Here is a 20,431-nt window from a genome sequence, read left to right as displayed (position 1 = left end):
TCTGGCGTCGCCGGCGCTATTTATTAAAATGCTCGCTTTTTCAACCAATGTTCTTGTCTTGTAGGTTTTAAGGAAGGGACTGTTTTTCTTTTCTTTAGGGAAGTAGGGATGTGTGGGGAAAAGATGGCTTAACTTGAGTATCTAATTTCTCAGCCCGAAGTTGTCCATCGCCCGGCCTGTCTGAACCAGTCAACAACAATCAGCAACTTAATACGGGAGAGAGTCCTTAAAGGGACAGTTACCCACAAAAACCTACCTGAGATAGAAGCTGCAGCCCTACAGGTGCCCTCCTCCACGGTCCAAAGCCTTAGGATAAAGCAGCCAATCAGTTTCTGTGGACCCCCCCCATGCATGTGCAAGGGGGACACTATGGAGATTTAAAGTGCATATGATGGCTCGAGCGTCTGTTTAATGGGGAGGAATAATCCTAAAAAGCCTGAGAACACAGGGTTTCTTTATAGAACTGTAAACCGCCAAATACACACCAGTGTCCACATAGTCAGTATACGGTTCGTATTAACCCCTTGCTCACTAAAGAGATTTCTAGCCTGTGTTTTGTCGGTGGCAGAAATATCCATATTTCCCCCTTTTTTTGTTTCCTTTTTCCGATCCCGTCTCGGGAGAAGCGCCTGCCTGAGGTTTGGCGGGCGGCAGAGTAATAAATCAGCGTGTACGGTCGTCTTCCTAATTGGTTTTTACGTTTCCCAGCTAAACGTCTGACTCCTGACTTCTCTCGGGGGCCGCGATGATTTAGCCTGAGGAGCGCGATGCTTTACCGGCTCCCCGCGTCTCATCTTCTCTGTGGTTTTGGGGGGGCAGGGGGGGCAGTTCTCGCTCTCCATTGACTGCGGCTCGTGTAATCGCTCGTCTGGGTGGATTAAGCGGCAATAAAGCGCTGTTTTAGAATTGTTAAAGTTACGATCCGCCAGGGACGGCGACGGCTGCGTGCTTTGTGCTCGGTTTACAAAGCTGACAATCTATTCGGCTGGCAGTGTTTGGCGTGGCCAGTGGGACAGACTAACGTTCCTTGCCCCCCCCCCATCTAAGGAGGAACGTGAGTAGTTTTATGTATTCTTCAGAAATAAACACTTACCTGACCTAGAAGATGCAGCCCTATTGCTGCAGCTGCTGCCTTCCCCTGCAGTCTGTCATTTCACACCTGCTCGAGGCGGCCAATCAGTGGCAAGAAAGCGCTCTCGTATATGTCCTCCCGGGATCTGCGCTTTGAATAGCGAGTAGAGAATAAATTACAGGTCCTCGGACGAGTGTGAGACTGACAATGAAGTCAAGCCCACGGAGACCTGCTTAGCTTGGGCTCCGACCCTGGCTGTCGTATGGTGACGAAATGTCCCGTCGAGCAGCCATTGGGTTCCACCAACCCATAGGGACCCTCATCCCACCTCCACCTGCCACCCCAGGCCGGGGCCGGAATACGCAGCCGGACATATGGAGTGGGACAGGCGTCACGGTAACAAGCCAGTAAACAAAAAGGACACGTGGGCGCCGTCTCGCTGATGTGATGTCATCAAAACGCACATTTTTAGCATCTAGTTCTTTTGTGGAAAGAGGAGAAATGGCCGAGAGGTCCTAAACCCAAAGAGTCGGAGGCTTAGATGTCATAAGGAAGCTTTACTTTACTGAGAGGGTGGCAGGTGGAACGGCTTCCCAGCAGAAGCGGTAGAGGCCAATACAGTCAGGGTATTGAAACATGCATGAGATCGGCATATTCAAGGACAGGCTAGATGGACTGAAAATGGCTCTGCTTTAAATATGTACATTTTATTTGTAGAACTTTCCTTTTAAGTAACTTAAAATACTTTAAATCTGTATAAACCGTGTTTTATTGATGTCATTTTTTAATGGGGGGGTGGGGGCCGCGGAAAAGGCATCTGCAACTACACCCAACCTTTAGTAATGTCTTTTAAAGGGCAAATTATTTGATAAAAATCTGGCGTTTGGGATGGCTTGGCGCTCGGAATATAGATATATTTGCCAAACAAATACGGTAGGTTTCTCTCTCCCAAACACTGTAATTGGTTTTGAAATTTCTCATTTCTTTTTTTAATTAGAAAACAGATTAAAATTCTGTTTTGGCCTTTTACTTGCAGCTGCATTTCATTTCTTGGTTTAATTAAGTGCTTTCTTTTCTTAACTTAGCAATTTGCCCTCCTCGGAAATATTCCGTACCGTTCTACATCTCGGGTTCCCGGCCTTTCCAGCGAGCGGCGTGACTCTGTGTGACACGGGGGGATCCGGGCTAAAGGACGGCATAACTGATACATTTAATAGGTCGCAGATAGTAACGCCTCGCTTTGCACGATTAGGGTGCCAAATTAAAGGGTTAAATATAACACGTAAATGTTTTTAACATGGAGAAGTAGTGGCCCCAGAGGGAGCCGACCTCCTGCGTGGAAATCTCCATATAGTCATTGAAGCTGATTTTATAAACGCCGTATGCCCAGCACAACCTCCTGCATTGTAAATATATACATTTTATTTTTTATATACGGTATATTGTATATTATATATATATATATATATATATATATATATATATATATATATATATATATATATATATATATATATATATATATATATAATTTTATTTATTTTTATTTTTTTTATCCAATGACTGTATGTATGGAATAAAATAAAGAAATTATATATATATGTATATAATCTGTGTGTGTGTGTGTGTGTGTGTGTATATATATATATATATATATATATATATATATATATATATATATATATATATTACATACATATATATATATATTACATATTACATACATACATACGGTGCATTTTTGTTACATACAGAAATGTTTAAAATAAAAATAAAAAAGTGGGAAAAAAATCACTTAGCCTGACAAAACATTTTACACAAATGACACTTTTGCCCAGATATGGAGCAAAAACATATTTGTGACTTCATGGGCAGCCAGAATAATCCCCCAGATCAGCAGCCTTTCCGTTCTGACGTATAGGGGTCTGTGTTTATTATTATTTATATGTATATATATATATATATAACACCCACTAAATGAAATAAAATCACATTTATAGAATTTTTTTTTATTATTATTTTTTGGCTTTGGGTTTTGTTTCTATAGGTTTTGTGAGAAAATGAAGAGTTTTAGGAATGTCCAGAATATTTACATAATTCAGTTATCTCTTTGGCTTCGGGTTACAGCCTCTAACCTACCTCGATCTTCAGATTCTTGATTCCGCTCCTGGTAACATGTAGTCGGAATGATCGTTTTAAGGGTGTCTTTTTTTTTTTCCCCCCATTTCGGCGACGACTCATTTTAGATCAGGACTGCATAAAATTGTGATTAGTCGGTTTTATTAAAATAAAAAAGAAAGACGGAGTGCTTTTTGTAATAGAGGTTTCTGCCGTGCCCATTCCTCAAGGATTTGTGAAGTGCTTCAAGCAATCAATAATAAATTCTCAATAAATCACGTTTTCCAGCAAGCCAACCAGACAGGTTATAATATTGGTTTTTGGTGTTATGTAATGCTAGCGGTGATTTACAACCTGCCTTTACGAGCATCTCTTTTAAAATGCTAAATCTGCTTTTCACTTTAGTTTTTTTTACCCCAAACTCACTTTTTTTTTTACCATTAAACTTAATTTACCAGTTACCATATTTATCTAATCATTGCATCCTGTAAACTTGTGTCGTCACAAATAATCAGAAGTAACGTTCACAATGTGGGCACTGGAGAAAATCCAAACAGCCCTTGTGCGTAACATTACATTTATTACTAGATCACCGGCAGCCTCCCCTAGTAGAGCCCTGCGCGGGGCTGCTTTATAATCCCTCTCCTGCTGATTTTTTTTGGTCAATCCCGGCCGCTCCCGCCACGTGTGTGGCCAATCACGCCACCTCCTTACCTGAAGTGCAGATTTCCCGCTCAGTCCCGCAAGGCTGTCCTCGAGTTGCTCCCTCACAGCGTCTCTTCTCTTGTTCCGCCCAGGAGCAAGGCGGAGTCACGGGAAGTGATGTCACATCACGTGACTCTGTTTTGTTCCTTGGCGGAGCAAGAGAAGAGACGCTGTGAGGGAGCAGCCCGCAAGTTTTTTTGGCGGGACCTGCATCCCAATGCAGTCCTGTATTCCCTAGCGCTATTACAATGGGGAGGGTAAAAATGAACGGCGACAATATACAATTTGACAATAAGATTAGCGCATGTAGAGAAGGAGGGACCTGATCGTGTGAGCTGAATAATAGAACTTCCCTCCCGTGATGGAGGAGAATGCCGTTCCTAGAGGTTTATGTTGCGCGATACAAATGTAGTTAAGGCCCATATGTATTAAATAAACCCACAAAATCACGATCCTTGCATTATCGTCCTATTACGAAAATAAGTCAGCCCCTCCCCTGACGTTTCACCAGAATTTCTGTGTAAAATTATATTTATTATTATTATTTTATTATTATTATTATATTTTTTATTTTTTTTTTTGGTGCAGATTAAAGTCTGTTTTGCCGGGGGGGGGTCCTTTGTGTGAAACCGCATACAAATCCCCTGCTTTACGTTCCGGTTCTGGTGGAGACATAAAATGGGTTGACTTTAGCTGGCTTGTCCTTTATTACTGCGGGGGGGGGGGGTTTAACGCTGCCCCAATATATTGCAGTGCACAGCGTTTTGGTAAATTGATAGATCACCCCGGTTTGTCACCGGGGGAGGGGAAGCCTTGCGCGTTCTCCATCCCTTTTCTAAAGATCTCATTCGGGAGAAGCAGTCGGGGCCGGAGGAAAAGTCCATCTCGTATCAAACCTCTCGTAAAGCAGCACCGCACGCGGTAAAACGCGTCGGCGTCCTCGCTAAATGGGCGGTACGCACTTAGCAGAGTCCCTTACAGACGTTTTGTTCCGGCGGAGTTAACCCCTTCACTGCATGGGCACTCCCTATTCCACAGAACCGCAGGCACCGCTGAGGTTAAGTCGCCAGTTTAACCCCTAGCAAGCCGCAGCGTGAAAGGGAATGTTTGTTTCTCGGCGGAATACCTCCTGAATTATTTACCAATAAATTATGCAGCCGCCGCTGCCTTAAATCCATACCCCCCCCTCGTCTTATTTTTATGGCTCAGGTTTTATGTCTGATGTGTAAGATTTATGCCTCCCCTCAGTAATGAAACTTTCCGTGTGCCATATGGCTCTCGCACACCTTACTCAACCCGCCGCGAATTACCCTCATCCATCCTCGCGTTATGACACTTCTGATCAGATATGACACTCATTAAAAGAAATGTCAAGCAGCAAGATACTTTATGACATTTTGCTTTTGCGAGTCTGGCCCCTGGCTCTGCGCTCTAAGTTGCTTTTTTATTTTTTTTATCTTTTTTTATTATTAACCCTTTGCTGCTCCCTTCCCACTACTGCGACATTTCCAAGAAAATAAATATGGATTTCAGCAGGATTTCAAATGGCATGAACGGCTGTACTATGTATTTATTTATTTGTTTATATGTATAATATATATATATATATTAATGTGTGTGTATATATATGTGTATATATATATATATATATATATATATATGTATATGTGTGTGTTGGGGTCACTTTGACGGTGATGGTATACACACAATAAGTTTTAATGCCTCAGTCCACTATCTATATAGATATAGATATAGATATAGCTATAGATATATAGATATATATATATATATATATATATATATATATATATATAGATATATATATATATATAGATATATATATATAGATATATATATATAGATATAGATAGTTAGTGGACTGAGGCATTAAAACTTATTATATATATATATTCACATATTCACACCTTCATGTGTTGGGAATAATAGTAATGCCCTTCTAACCTCTCACCTGTCCTGTATCTGTTCTTTTACCGCAGGAGAGACAGCAGCGTCATCAAAGAAGAAATCAAAGCCTTTCTTGCCAACCGGAGAATATCTCAGGCTGTAGTCGCGCAAGTTACAGGTAAAGATGACCCCCCAGCCCCCGCCCCCCCGTGTGCTACATCAGGAAGGGTGCAGATGTCTCTGCATTGCGGTGCCGTTTCGGCGGCTCCAATCATCATAATGCACGCGTTTGATTTAAGAACCCCTGTCCCGAGCATAAAACATCTTTAAATCAATTTAAAGATTTTTTTTTTTCCCCTGTCGCTCTTGATTTAAAAGGTGTTCTTACAAATAAGTTACGATTAAAACTTCAGAGCTGAGTTTGTTAAACTTTTCATGCCTGGTGCCAGACGGATACCGTTAGGGATACCTGGTCAGCGCATGATAACCGAATAAGAATAAGGCAAACCCTTTCTATTCAAAGATAGGGTAGTGGATAAGTGGAATGACCTCCCAGGAGCCACCAGAGGGTTAGCTACCCTGAATATAAGACAAGACCAAGGACCAAGTAAGGGTTGCAAGTGCAGCTAGGAAAATGGGTGCACTTTGTAGGGCAAAATGGCTCTTATCTGCCACCAAATTCTTTCAACACCCTTGCAATTTCTTTGTCAAGGCTCATTATGTCCCAGGATCTTCGGTAAGAATGTGGGAGGATATCTGGACATGCGCGTAAAGAATATTATGCTGCCCAAAAAAATCAAAGTAAGACACGGTATAAACTTCTAACAAATGAGTCGATCTTCACTGATTGCCCCGCTTTGCCCCTGCTGCCTCTCGGAGGGTTAACCCATGCTAGGTCTGTTTCCCATGATCACTCCCTGCCCCTCGGAGGGTTAAAAGGTGTAGAGTCCCTCTGCTTTTTGCACCAGGGCTCTAACGAGAACGTCTGTCCGGTTTTGCCGCCGCAGGTATCAGTCAGAGCAGGATCTCCCACTGGCTGCTTCAGCAGGGGTCCGACCTGAGCGAGCAGAAGAAGAGAGCTTTCTACCGATGGTATCAGCTGGAGAAGACCAACCCAGGTAAATAAGACCTAGCGCTTTAATGCAGACGTTACAGGACGGGGTAACCGCGCTTCTACTGAGTACGGCAGATCCGGCCCTTATGAACATCGGGCTTCTCTGCTCGTTTGGGCGTCTGATATGAAATGGTTAATATATATGATTGCTTTAGGTATGGCGCATGTTGGTCAGTCGTGTGCTTATCCTTAGCAGGAGAGGCGGTCGCTCATGTGCAGGAATTTGATGGCGCTATGTAAAACAATAAATAATAATAATAATTGTCTAGCATGAGGAAGCGTACCTGAGTATCTTCCCTTGCTAGGGATGCCAGCAGGGTCTGGAGACTTAAAGACTCGTTTTTGGGAACGTACCTTTTAAATCACATTAATCTCTACAGGACACAAAGCGCCGTCTCCCTGCTGTCTGATTGACACGCGTCATTAAAGAACGCGCCTTCGCCCCGGAATGCTGCGCGTTGTTTTGTCACATTATATTTTTGCATGTCAGGTGTGTGTTTTTTTAGCATTTTGTTTTGAAAAAGGCACAGAAAAAATAGATTTATTTTTATATTTTTATATATAATATATATTTTTATATATTATATATATAAATGTATTTTTCATCTCAACTTATGAATTTTAGTTATTAATTTGAAACAAGTATGCTTATTAGTAAAGTGGCCTCATATAGGTGCTGCTCTTACTGTATAACCTCTGTAATTATATATATATATTATATATTTTTATATTTAATATATGTACCCACATTTCTACAGTATGGGGGAAACAGAATTTGACAGCCCATTTAGTCCACCCCTTTTTTCCTGCTTTAAAGACTCAAACCTTAATTTGCCTTTTGGTCTTGTCAAAATAGATTCAGTCTAATTAACCCCTGCCACTTCTGCTGGGAGGTTGTTCTGTTTATCAACCACCCTCAGATAAGTATACTGAGGGTGTTTTTTTATTTTTTTGAGTGGGGCTGGCATATACTCTGTGTTTGGGGTCACCCATATTACATATTAACCCTTAGTCCGAAGGAATGAATCATAAATGCTGCTTTTTTACAGCATAAAAACATCTAGCAAAACTTCTGTTTTAAAATCCTCCGCTGTTGGCCGGTACATTTTCCTTCAAAATCTTTCCTTCTAAATTATTTTTGGCAGATTATCCTGTCGGGTGATCGTTCTCTCCGCTACGTGGGGTGGCGGAGCCCGGAGCGCCGTCTAAAATAAATACATGAGATTATTCTGTATTACGTAAACAATTTTATGGGGAAAATGCAATAAATCAAGGATTTTTTTTTTATTTATTTTTTTTTTTTAGTATTTTTATCTGCATAAAATCTTTTTTTTCCTCTGTAAAGGATCCCAATGCGGGTATGTTGGGAGTCCTGTGTACTAGATTGTCCCCCGTCCCCCGTCCCCCCGGTGTTACAGTACTCGATACTGATAATTAAGATGTCTTGCGCGCCATTTCTATATCTTATTCAGGTGCCGATCGTCCAACTGGATTAATTCTAGATTATATATATATATATATATATATATATATATATATATATATTATATAAAATCTAGAATTAATCCAGTATTAATTATCGGTATTGAGTACTGTAACACCGGGGGGGTGGGGGGGGGTCTAGTACACAGGAATCCCAACATACCCGCATTGGGATCCTTTACAGAGGGGAAAAAAGATTTTATACAGATAAAAATACTAAAAAAAAATTCCCCATAAAATTGTTTACGTAATACAGAATAATACAGAATAATCTCATGTATATATAATTAGTACAAAAATATTATCCGTATTGAAAGCCACCTCCTTATTCCTCTGAATAATCACTTTTTCTTGCCTAAACTCTGGGATAGGAGGTTGCAATGTGCAGGTAAAGGGACGCTATTTGAATATATAAACGTTTTTTGTAACTTTGGGTGGTTTTCCCCTCTGCTTCTTTATGGAAGCTGTGAAATGTGTTGTTCCCCATAGATGAAACCACGAAGGAAAATAGCGGGCGACTGCAAGAGAGCGGCTTTTGTTTTATTGACTTCTCTATACAAAGGGTGCCCCCCGGAACATGTATATTCAAAGGGACAAGGACTCGCTTAGAACATAAAAGAATTCAATCATTCAGTGGCTTCCATTAAGAACCAATGCATTATATGTTGCGAGTCCATGAGATCTGGCGGCCCTTAAGAAAAGGAGTATAAATCTTGAATAAGAGTGAACGCGCCAGAGCCCCTGCAGAAGTTAAAAACCCCGGGATATTTATCAGGACTACCGTAAGGTCTTATTTCCTTTCTTTAAAAGTCTTCTCCGCAATACCAAGGGCTGCTCTTTATTCTCCGCTTCTCGGAAGCTTCAAATTATACTTCTGATTATCTTGAACAGTACCTTGTGGGGTTAGTAAATCACATTTCCAACCAATTAGACTGAGATCTGATGCAGTGCAGCTCACATAATAACATTTTCAACAATGTAACTCAAGGCACTTGGTATATTTCATATAGTTTTATATATATATTTATAGTTTTTTATATATATATATATATATATATATATATATATATATATATATATATATATATATAATGTTCCCCCTTCCAGAAACCTGAGCGCACCTCCTTAATGTCCCCTTTGTGTACTCTTTGAGGTGCTATAATCAGTTCTGTTTTGTGTCCTAAACAAATGATCCTAAAGCTCGTGCGCTTACATCTTGAGTGGAGCTCGCGGGACTTCCACCGTTCAAACACAAAATCGTTAGCCGATTTCTTGAGAGCATACATGGTAATATGGCGTCTTGGAAACCAAAGGAGATACCAAAATTCCATGATAACATAATATCTCCTTGTTTCTTTTCAAGTTCTGTTTCATTTTCAAGTCACTTTTGGGGGTATATCTTAGCACAGTCCTGTTTTTCTGTTAAGTGCTTCCCTATGGGGGTGTTCCTCGGTCTTCAGAGTTTTGCGCGACACAAGGAACGTTCAGATTTTATTCTCCTCAACCGGATCTTACTTAGGATCTTCTTTTCAGTGTTGTCTCATGCCGTACTGTGTAAATATTAGCGGTGCGATTGCCTGAGATTCCTTCAGGGGACGTCTCTCAGCCTGTTTTTGGATGAATTGTTTGTCATATTAGAAACATAATTAAAATGATTTCTAAGTAAATATCTTGCGATCGACAACCATATTCCTTTATCCAGAGGTTGAAGGTAATTTCCTTCGCACCAACATTCTTGGCTTCTAAGGTTCTCGATGCCGCTGTATAGAGATTGTCACTCGTCTGGTTAGGGCCGCCATCTTGCGGAAAAATGTAAAAGGGAAGCAGTTAAATATTTAATGTCCGCAATGGACTCTAATATGATTCGGGTGTTCAAGAACTCTAATTGTTGGTCTGAGTGTCTGGTGGACCTCTGCAAATCGCAATTTCATTACCGTGCTTCCTGATGCTCAAATTCCACTATGTGTTCCAGGTGCTACTCTGAGCATGAGACCTGCACCTACCCCCATAGATGACCCAGAATGGAGGCAGACACCACCCCCCGTCACCGCCACCTCCGGTACGTTCCGGTTGCGAAGGGGAAGTCGGTTCACCTGGAGAAAGGAGTGCTTGGCTGTAATGGAAAGGTAGGACTGGAGAATGAATCCGCTAAAGTCTCATTTGTGTAGCGAGAGGCATTAGCGGCAGGAAGAGGGGGGCGGTTGTTGTCAGGCCTCATCTAGAATGTTGGGGGCGGTTCCGGAGACCCCATTTCCAGGAGACGGACATTCTGGTGAGAGTTCTGAGGCGGGTGAATGGGTCTTTGTCCCGTGTATAGGCGAAAGAATGTTTCTCGGCAGTGTAGCACAGCAAGACCCTGCATGAGATAAGAGCGTAGAGCTACTGCCAACGTTTCATTATTGGTTTAGTGCACTCTGCGTCTCGTATCGATTGTTACTGTTCCAAAAAGCCAGTTTTGGGCATTGTATATACCGTGGAAAATTGCCAAGTGTCTGGTGTAATAATATTATACTTTAATCTTAACGTTACTGGATCCAATTTAGTCCTGCATATTCCGCAACCGATATTAACCTTGATAACTCATTCTGGGGAGGCAGGCAGCGCCTTAAAGGAACGATTGTGCTTTTATTTGTATTTTTTACATTATTTTAGAACTGCTCTGTATTAGGGGCATATCTGGGGTATAAGGCATAGCAGAGGGCACTATGGCATATTGGGGAGGGGGCAGAGTGGCATATAAGGGGTATAAGGCATATAGTTATATTAAGTATATCTGGGGGTATAAGGCATATCTGGGAATGTTAGAGTGGCATATGTGGGGGTATAAAGCATACGGGGGGTATAAGGCATATCTGGGAGGCAATGTGGCAAGCCTGGGTTCAGATGCGCATAAATGGGGGGGGGCATGTTTTTATATTTTGCTGTTTGTTTCTAACATCCAGTTAGAGACCGTGCCCTGGAGTATGCGGGCCGTATCCACTAAATGACGCAGTCACACACACAACATGAAGGCAGCGCTTTCACATGTCCCTAATAGCACAGATAAACGTGTCTCCTGTAAACATGGCGGGTGCCTTATCCATCCAGGTATATAGACAGCCTACCTGCAGGAGACGGAATCCGCAGGGCGCCCCCTCCAACCCCCTGTAAGTAATGCAGCCGCGGGTCTTTTCACGGAAAGGGAGCTAATTCCCCCCCCCCCCCGCAGCACGTCTACAAGCGTCGTAGTGAGACGCCGTCTTTTTGGTTTCCAATAATTATTTGTACAGTAACACCTATTTGGCAGCGATTCATACCGTATTTGCCCGAATATAGGCCGTACTTTTTCTCCCCACTTTAAGCCTTTAAAGGGGGGGTGCGGCCTATATTCGGGGTCTAGCGCAGGAATGCGCAATTCGTATCGCCTGACGCCCGGGACATGCAGTTCCAGGCGCTGGGCAGGCAGCAGGTGTCACACCAACCGGTGTAGTACGTACACGGACTGGCTACCCGGTAGAGATGGCACAGCCAATTTCAGTATGTGAGGGGTTAATTCGATTGTATAGGCATGTGGCGCCAAAAGGTCTTTTTAGATAAATTGGTCTTTTGAAGCTGGGACTCCAACCAAGGCCCTCTGCAAGGTGTGAAATTTCACAGGGAGGCAGTGCCTTTAAGTCTGCTAGCCGAGTCCTTCACCATATGCCTGTATCCCCTCATATATAATGGATTCTTTGATATGCTAAGTGACCACTAGCAGTCAGGAAAACCATTTCATATCCAGGTCATATCAAACACATATCAATAATAACTTATATATTCATTATCATACCTCCTTGTGTGCATACCTAGAACGGGGAAAGCGCACCCTACAAAAAGAGTACAAACATGGCAGGGCCACTTAACCAGTTTGGAAGGAATTGTGAAGTCTATGATGGTCAGTCATAAGTAGCTAGTGTGACATATCTATGGACTTCACAATTTACAGGAAATTCATAAATGTATGAATTATGGCTGTGGCGAGCACAGGAGGGACGATAAAATGAATATAAGTTATTTGGACTGATATGTTTCCACCACACAAGGGGGAGGTCACTTATGGTACACCTTCCCTCCGCTTATACCACCTCTGGGCCGGCTTGGAAACTCGAGATGAACTGGGAAAGTGTATAAAATTAACGAGCGAAGATGGGTCATTGGGCTTACTAGGGGCCAAGATCTAATTTTGAGTAAGTCGCCATCTTTCCTTGCCGGAGCCCTACGGACAGAAAAACTGTTACTTGACCATTCAGTGAGTAGTTAGGTTTTCTGTAATTTTCTCCTTTTTATTTTTATCTGTTTGGTGTAAATAATCTGTTTTACCATCTTTTTGTGTATGCACTGTGATTTTTTTATTCATAATAAATATTCCTTTATTAAGTTCTGCCTTTGTCTGGTAAAGACTCACGTTACCTGAAGAGACCGTTTTATTGGTAATTTTAAATCACATAATTATTGTGTTAAAATATACTGTGTGGGTTTTTATAGTCTGATTCATTTGGGGTACCAAGACACCCCATTTCTAAATTGTCTTGGTGGTGGCAGCGTTATTTTGATATTTGCTATATCATTATAGTTAATCGCGGGTGGTATTAAGGGTGGATATTGGTATTTTTATCACTATTTCCGGTCTAGTGCAGACAGATAGTGAATTTTAACCCTTTTACCACCAGAACCACGTCACGCGCACGCTTGGAGTAGAGTGCGTTCGTGACAAATTTGTCACGAACGCACTCTACTCCAAGCGTGCGCGTGACGTGGTTCTGGTGGTAAAAGGGTTAAAATTCACTATCTGTCTGCACTAGACCGGAAATAGTGATAAAAATACCAATATCCACCCTTAATACCACCCGCGATTAACTATAATGATATAGCAAATATCAAAATAACGCTGCCACCACCAAGACAATTTAGAAATGGGGTGTCTTGGTACCCCAAATGAATCAGACTATAAAAACCCACACAGTATATTTTAACACAATAATTATGTGATTTAAAATTACCAATAAAACGGTCTCTTCAGGTAACGTGAGTCTTTACCAGACAAAGGCAGAACTTAATAAAGGAATATTTATTATGAATAAAAAAATCACAGTGCATACACAAAAAGATGGTAAAACAGATTATTTACACCAAACAGATAAAAATAAAAAGGAGAAAATTACAGAAAACCTAACTACTCACTGAATGGTCAAGTAACAGTTTTTCTGTCCGTAGGGCTCCGGCAAGGAAAGATGGCGACTTACTCAAAATTAGATCTTGGCCCCTAGTAAGCCCAATGACCCATCTTCGCTCGTTAATTTTATACACTTTCCCAGTTCATCTCGAGTTTCCAAGCCGGCCCAGAGGTGGTATAAGCGGAGGGAAGGTGTACCATAAGTGACCTCCCCCTTGTGTGGTGGAAACATATCAGTCCAAATAACTTATATTCATTTTATCGTCCCTCCTGTGCTCGCCACAGCCATAATTCATACATTTATGAATTTCCTGTAAATTGTGAAGTCCATAGATATGTCACACTAGCTACTTATGACTGACCATCATAGACTTCACAATTCCTTCCAAACTGGTTAAGTGGCCCTGCCATGTTTGTACTCTTTTTGTAGGGTGCGCTTTCCCCGTTCTAGGTATGCACACAAGGAGGTATGATAATGAATATATAAGTTATTATTGATATGTGTTTGATATGACCTGGATATGAAATGGTTTTCCTGACTGCTAGTGGTCACTTAGCATATCAAAGAATCCATTATATATGAGGGGATACAGGCATATGGTGAAGGACTCGGCTAGCAGACTTAAAGGCACTGCCTCCCTGTGAAATTTCACACCTTGCAGAGGGCCTTGGTTGGAGTCCCAGCTTCAAAAGACCAATTTATCTAAAAAGACCTTTTGGCGCCACATGCCTATACAATCGAATTAACCCCTCACATACTGAAATTGGCTGTGCCATCTCTACCGGGTAGCCAGTCCGTGTACGTACTACACCGGTTGGTGTGACACCTCCCCCAAATAAGAGACGCAGTGGGAGGAGGCTCACATGCCTCTGCCTTGCGTATTAGGTGGGATCCTCCCCTTGGCGTGACAGACCATCGGCGTTACCATGTGTACTCCCCTTTTTGTGCTGTATTGTAAACTCATATTGCTGGAGAACTAGGCTCCATCTGAGAAGTTTCCCATTTGTCCCAGCCACCCTGTGTAACCAGTGTAGGGGGTTATGATCAGTAATCACAGTAAACTGGCGTCCATATAGGTATGGCTGTAGTTTTTGCAAGGCCCAAACGATAGCAAGACACTCCTTTTCTACGGTGGCATAGGCCACTTCCCTTGGCAGCAGCTTCCTACTGAGATATACCACAGGGTGCTCATCCCCCTTCTCATCCACCTGACTCAACACAGCTCCCAGCCCATAATTAGAGGCATCGGTCTGTACTAGGAACCGTCTGTGAAAATTAGGGGCCTGTAGTACAGGGGAGTCGGTAAGGACCTGTTTTAAGGCATTGAAGGCCCCTTCACACTCCGGGGTCCACTTAATCACTCGCGGAAGTGCCTTCTTAGTGAGATCGGTTAGGGGTTTGGCCAGGGTACTATAATGTGGTACGAATTTCCTGTAATATCCTGCAGTACCCAGGAATGACATCACCTGCTTTTTAGTCTGTGGGACAGGCCAGGCCATTATAGCCTCTATTTTACTGGGCTCTGGGCGTAGGATCCCTCCTCCTACTCTGTGCCCCAGGTACTGAACTTCTGCCATGCCCAGCTGGCACTTATCTGGTTTTATAGTGAGCCCAGCCACTGCTATGCGGTCTAGAACCTTTGTTAAATGAATCAAATGTTCCTCCCAAGTATCACTGAACACCGCAATATCATCCAGATATGCTACCGCATGCCCCTCCTGCCCCTCTAGCAGGTGATTAACGAGCCGCTGAAATGTGGCAGGGGCATTTTTCATCCCAAAGGGCATCACCTGGAACTCATATAACCCAAAAGGGGTGATAAAGGCAGACCTCTCTTGGGCTTCAGGGGTCAGTGGGATCTGCCAGTACCCGCGGCTGAGATCCATAATACTCAGGAATTTGGCCCCAGCTAGTTGGTCTAATAACGCATCAATGCGAGGCATAGGATAAGCATCAAATGCAGTTACCAGATTCAACCGCCGGTAGTCCACACAGAATCTTGTGGTCTTATCCTTCTTGGGGACTAATACTACTGGGGAGGCCCAGGGGCTGTGAGACTTCCGAATTACACCCAGCTCCAGCATTTCCTCGATCTCCCTCCTAATGTCAGCCTTCACCTCCAAGGATACTCTGTAGGCAGCCTGTCTGAGGGGGTGGTGATCCCCGGTGTCAACATGATGTGACACTAGGTGTGTCCTGCCAGGCTTCCCCGTGAAGACCTTATGGTAAGGTCTAAGTGCCTCATGTAGCTGACCTTTCTGAGTCTCTGTTACGTGGGTATTAACCTGGGCTATCTCAATGCCCTCTAAATCCCTGGTTGAAGCCAACAAATCAACAAGGGGGTCAGGTTCTTGCTCATCTGCAGGCAAACTACATACAGTTAACACAGTAGGCTCCCGGTCATAATATGCTTTCATCATGTTTACGTGGTATACCTTTTTCCTTTTCCCCCTCTCATCCAAAGACACCACATAGTTTACATCATTGACCCGCTGTAGCACAGTAAACGGACCTTCCCATGCCGCCTGCAACTTGTTCTGCCTCGTGGGTATCAGCACAAGCACCTTTTGCCCCACTTCATACACTCTTTCTCTGGCATTACGATCATACCAGTGCTTCTGCTTGGATTGGGCAGCCCTCAGATTCTCACACACCTCCCCCATTAAAGTCTGCATTTTTTCCCTAAACCGCATTACGTAGTCCACAACAGATGTCGTTGGGGCCCCCAAGTCTCCTTCCCATCCCTCGCGAATCAGAGCTAGGGGACCGCGCACTCTACGTCCATAGAGGAGCTCAAATGGGGAAAAGCCTGTGGATTCCTGCGGCACCTCCCTATAAGCAAACAGGAGATGTGGCAGGTATCGCTCCCAATCCCTCCCCTGTGACTCTACAAATGTCCTCAGCATCTGTTTTAGGGTCCCATTAAACCTTTCACACAAGCCATTCGTCTGGGGGTGGTAGGGGCTGGTCATTAAATGCTCTACTTGCACCCTCTTACAGAGAGACTGCATCAGATCAGAGGTGAACTGGGGGCCCTGATCGGTCAGCATTTCTCTGGGAAATCCCACACGGGAGAATATGCCTAACAGAGCATCGGCCACCTTGTCAGCCCTGATAGACGACAGCGCTACAGCCTCTGGGTAGCGAGTGGCATAATCTACTACGGTTAGAATATACTGCTTGCCTGAACTACTGGGAATAGCAAGGGGTCCCACAATATCAACAGCTATCCTCTCAAACGGTTCCCCAACTATGGGAAGAGGAATTAAGGGAGCCTTACCCACCTCCCCAGGCTTTCCTACCCTCTGACACTCAGGGCAGGAGCGGCAGTAATTTGCCACATCCGTGCCCATACCAGGCCAATAAAAATGATGAGACAAGCGGGACTTAGTCCGCAGCACACCCAGGTGCCCAGCCATGGGGATGGCATGAGCCACCTTCAGCAGCTGGTCCCTATACCTCTGGGGCACCACCAGCTGTCTTTCTGTTTCCAAGGGCTCTTGCCCTTCTGCGGGAATAGTTTCCCTATATAACCTCCCTTTATCCCAGTACACCAGCTCCTTATCAAGGTCTGTGGGCGGCTGCATAGCACGGTCCCTCAGTTTCTCTAATGTGGGATCTGTCTGCTGGGCCTGCTGGAATTCCAGGGTCTGTCCCTCAGAGCCAATAATGGGCTCCGATTCAGACTCCGGCTCCAGAGCTACTAGGGAGGAGTGAAAAGAGGGGTGAGGAGCCCCTGCGGACATCCCTTCTGGTTCCGCAGGCTGAGTCAGCTCCTGTCCTTTATTTTGGGCAGACTGTTGACGGGTTACCACGGCTACAGTTACTCCATCTGTCGCACTCCCACTCTTTGCCCACAAACATGCTGGATTCTGGGACCTGGTTCCTGACACAGACAGACATTCACTCGCTCTCTGCCCTTCTTCACTGCCAGGTGGCCCTCTCACATTTTCACACAGCACCTCAGACATTCCGGGTTCTAGCACAGACGGATACACACACCCCTTCTGCCCACTCTCCCCATGAGGTTGCGCTGCTATATTGTTACACACTGCCCTTTCTATGGTAGGGCTCCTAGAAGATCTGGATAAATCACAAGTATCATCCTCCGGCATATATTTTGACAACAGCCTACCCAAATCAGTACCCAGTAACACATTAGTAGGAATGTTATCTGATACCCCCACATCTCTTACACCCTTCCCTGCTCCCCAATCCAAAAATACTCGTGCCATTGGCACCGCCGGACGTACTCCCCCAATTCCCCGCACTGTTAAGGTCTTGCCAGGAATAAAGTCCTCAGAGCTCACTAGCTCTGGACGCACAAGAGTCACCTCTGCCCCTGTGTCTCTGAGCCCCACAGTTACCTTGTTTCCCACAGTGACAGGTTGCAGATTCACATTGGAGATGTTCTCAGTACTGGAGACGAACAACACCGAAGATGGTGACCCCGAGGGGCGACTCCCTCCAGATGGGGATGCAGGCTTCCTCTTATCAGGACACGTATTACTAAGGTGCCCCACTTTGTTACAAATGAAACATCTGCGGATATCCCCACGCGTAGAAGTGACATTAGCTCCCCCTCTCCCTGAGGTAGAAGCCGGCGCAGAAGAGGGTATTGTAGACTGGGTGGTGGGAAGCCGTGGTGTAGTGGTCTTCCAGCTGGATGCTCCCGTAGTAAAACCTCTGCTCCGGTCCGATTGTGCTCGGTTGGCGGTGTGGAAATCAGCCAGCTCACCCGCTTCCAATGCTGTTTTGGGCTTCCGGTCAAGCAGCCATTCTTGTACATTGGCTGGGCACAGCTGCAAAAACTGTTCCTTGATGATCAGATCTTCCAAGCTTTCTAAGGTTGTAATCTCCAGCCCTCTAATCCACTGCCGGAATGCCGTCGTCAGGTGTCCCACAACTGCAGTGTAGCTCTCGGTGGAACGCTTTTGCAAAGTCCGGAATTTCTTTCGGTACACCTCAGGGGTAAGGTTGTACCGTCTCTGCAGTGCAGCCTTAATTGCCTCATAGTCCTGGTCAGATTCTGCTGGTAGCTCTGCAAATGCTTCCAGCGCAGGACCTCGGAGACCAGGGGTGAGGTACTTTGCCCACTGGTCCTTTGGCAATTGGTACTGCCTGCAAACCTTTTCAAAACTGCGCAGAAAAACATCCAGATCCCCATCTTTGTCCAAAGTGGGAAAATTCTCTGCACGTGGTTTGGGTGCAGAAGAGTCTCTTGAAACCACACTGATAGGTGAGGCACTTAACCTCTCCAACTCTGCCAGTTTTAGTTCATGCTCTCTTGCCGCCTGGCGCTCTGCAGCTTCCCTCTCTCTCTCGGCCAGGCGCTCTGCAGTCTCTCTCTCGGCCTGGCGCTCTGCAGTCTCTCTCTCGGCCTGGCGCTCTGCAGCTTCCCTCTCTTGATATTTAAGGATAAGCTGCAGTCTGAGGTTTGCATCTGCTGGGTCCACGTATTTGAAAACAGTTTGTAGATAAGAGTCCAAGGGATCTCCAGATCTTGGCACGTCACTGACATCAGCTGCAGGTATCTCCCGTGTGACCATGCCTCCCTCAGAAGTGTTTGCAGCATCACTTTGCGCTGCTTGTTGCATATCATAGTCCACAAGCGCTTGAATAAGTTCATCCTTTGATTTTCCCCGGATGGGAATACATTGTTCACGGCAACGTTGCTCCAGAGCACTCTTGGACTGTGTTTGGTATTCCATTTATCACACCGGCCCAAACAAATGATAGCAAAAGAAAAGAAAACAAAGAGGGGGGGGACTGTTGAGGTGTAAATATACTAAGTATGCACTGAGTTCAGCCTTTGGAAATTGAGAGACAATTTCTTTTTAGTGTCTGGATTAACTAGCAAATCCAGCAACACTGAAATCTGGTACAGAAAAGATGGAAAAATCTTTTTAACTATCCCACCGCTATGCCACCAATTTGTCACGAACGCACTCTACTCCAAGCGTGCGCGTGACGTGGTTCTGGTGGTAAAAGGGTTAAAATTCACTATCTGTCTGCACTAGACCGGAAATAGTGATAAAAATACCAATATCCACCCTTAATACCACCCGCGATTAACTATAATGATATAGCAAATATCAAAATAACGCTGCCACCACCAAGACAATTTAGAAATGGGGTGTCTTGGTACCCCAAATGAATCAGACTATAAAAACCCACACAGTATATTTTAACACAATAATTATGTGATTTAAAATTACCAATAAAACGGTCTCTTCAGGTAACGTGAGTCTTTACCAGACAAAGGCAGAACTTAATAAAGGAATATTTATTATGAATAAAAAAATCACAGTGCATACACAAAAAGATGGTAAAACAGATTATTTACACCAAACAGATAAAAATAAAAAGGAGAAAATTACAGAAAACCTAACTACTCACTGAATGGTCAAGTAACAGTTTTTCTGTCCGTAGGGCTCCGGCAAGGAAAGATGGCGACTTACTCAAAATTAGATCTTGGCCCCTAGTAAGCCCAATGACCCATCTTCGCTCGTTAATTTTATACACTTTCCCAGTTCATCTCGAGTTTCCAAGCCGGCCCAGAGGTGGTATAAGCGGAGGGAAGGTGTACCATAAGTGACCTCCCCCTTGTGTGGTGGAAACATATCAGTCCAAATAACTTATATTCATTTTATCGTCCCTCCTGTGCTCGCCACAGCCATAATTCATACATTTATGAATTTCCTGTAAATTGTGAAGTCCATAGATATGTCACACTAGCTACTTATGACTGACCATCATAGACTTCACAATTCCTTCCAAACTGGTTAAGTGGCCCTGCCATGTTTGTACTCTTTTTGTAGGGTGCGCTTTCCCCGTTCTAGG

At 44.0% G+C, this 20,431-nt stretch overlaps 1 protein-coding gene across 3 annotated transcripts in view; it reads left to right on the top strand.

Moving 5' to 3' along the window:
• Positions 1-20,431, top strand: part of HMBOX1 (homeobox containing 1) — a 44,392-nt gene that overhangs the window by 15,277 nt on the left and 8,684 nt on the right. For all 3 annotated transcript variants that reach the window (XM_053459929.1, XM_053459928.1, XM_053459927.1), the window contains exons 4-6: positions 5,893-5,978; positions 6,808-6,918; positions 10,369-10,522. In XM_053459929.1, coding sequence (XP_053315904.1) covers positions 5,893-5,978; positions 6,808-6,918; positions 10,369-10,522 — 351 coding nt within the window. The remainder of the gene's footprint in view (positions 1-5,892; positions 5,979-6,807; positions 6,919-10,368; positions 10,523-20,431) is intronic.

The sequence above is a fragment of the Spea bombifrons genome, chromosome 3 (genome assembly GCF_027358695.1).
Source record: "Spea bombifrons isolate aSpeBom1 chromosome 3, aSpeBom1.2.pri, whole genome shotgun sequence".
Classification (NCBI taxonomy): Eukaryota; Metazoa; Chordata; class Amphibia; order Anura; family Pelobatidae; genus Spea; species Spea bombifrons.
This window is presented reverse-complemented; position numbering and strand designations above follow the sequence as displayed.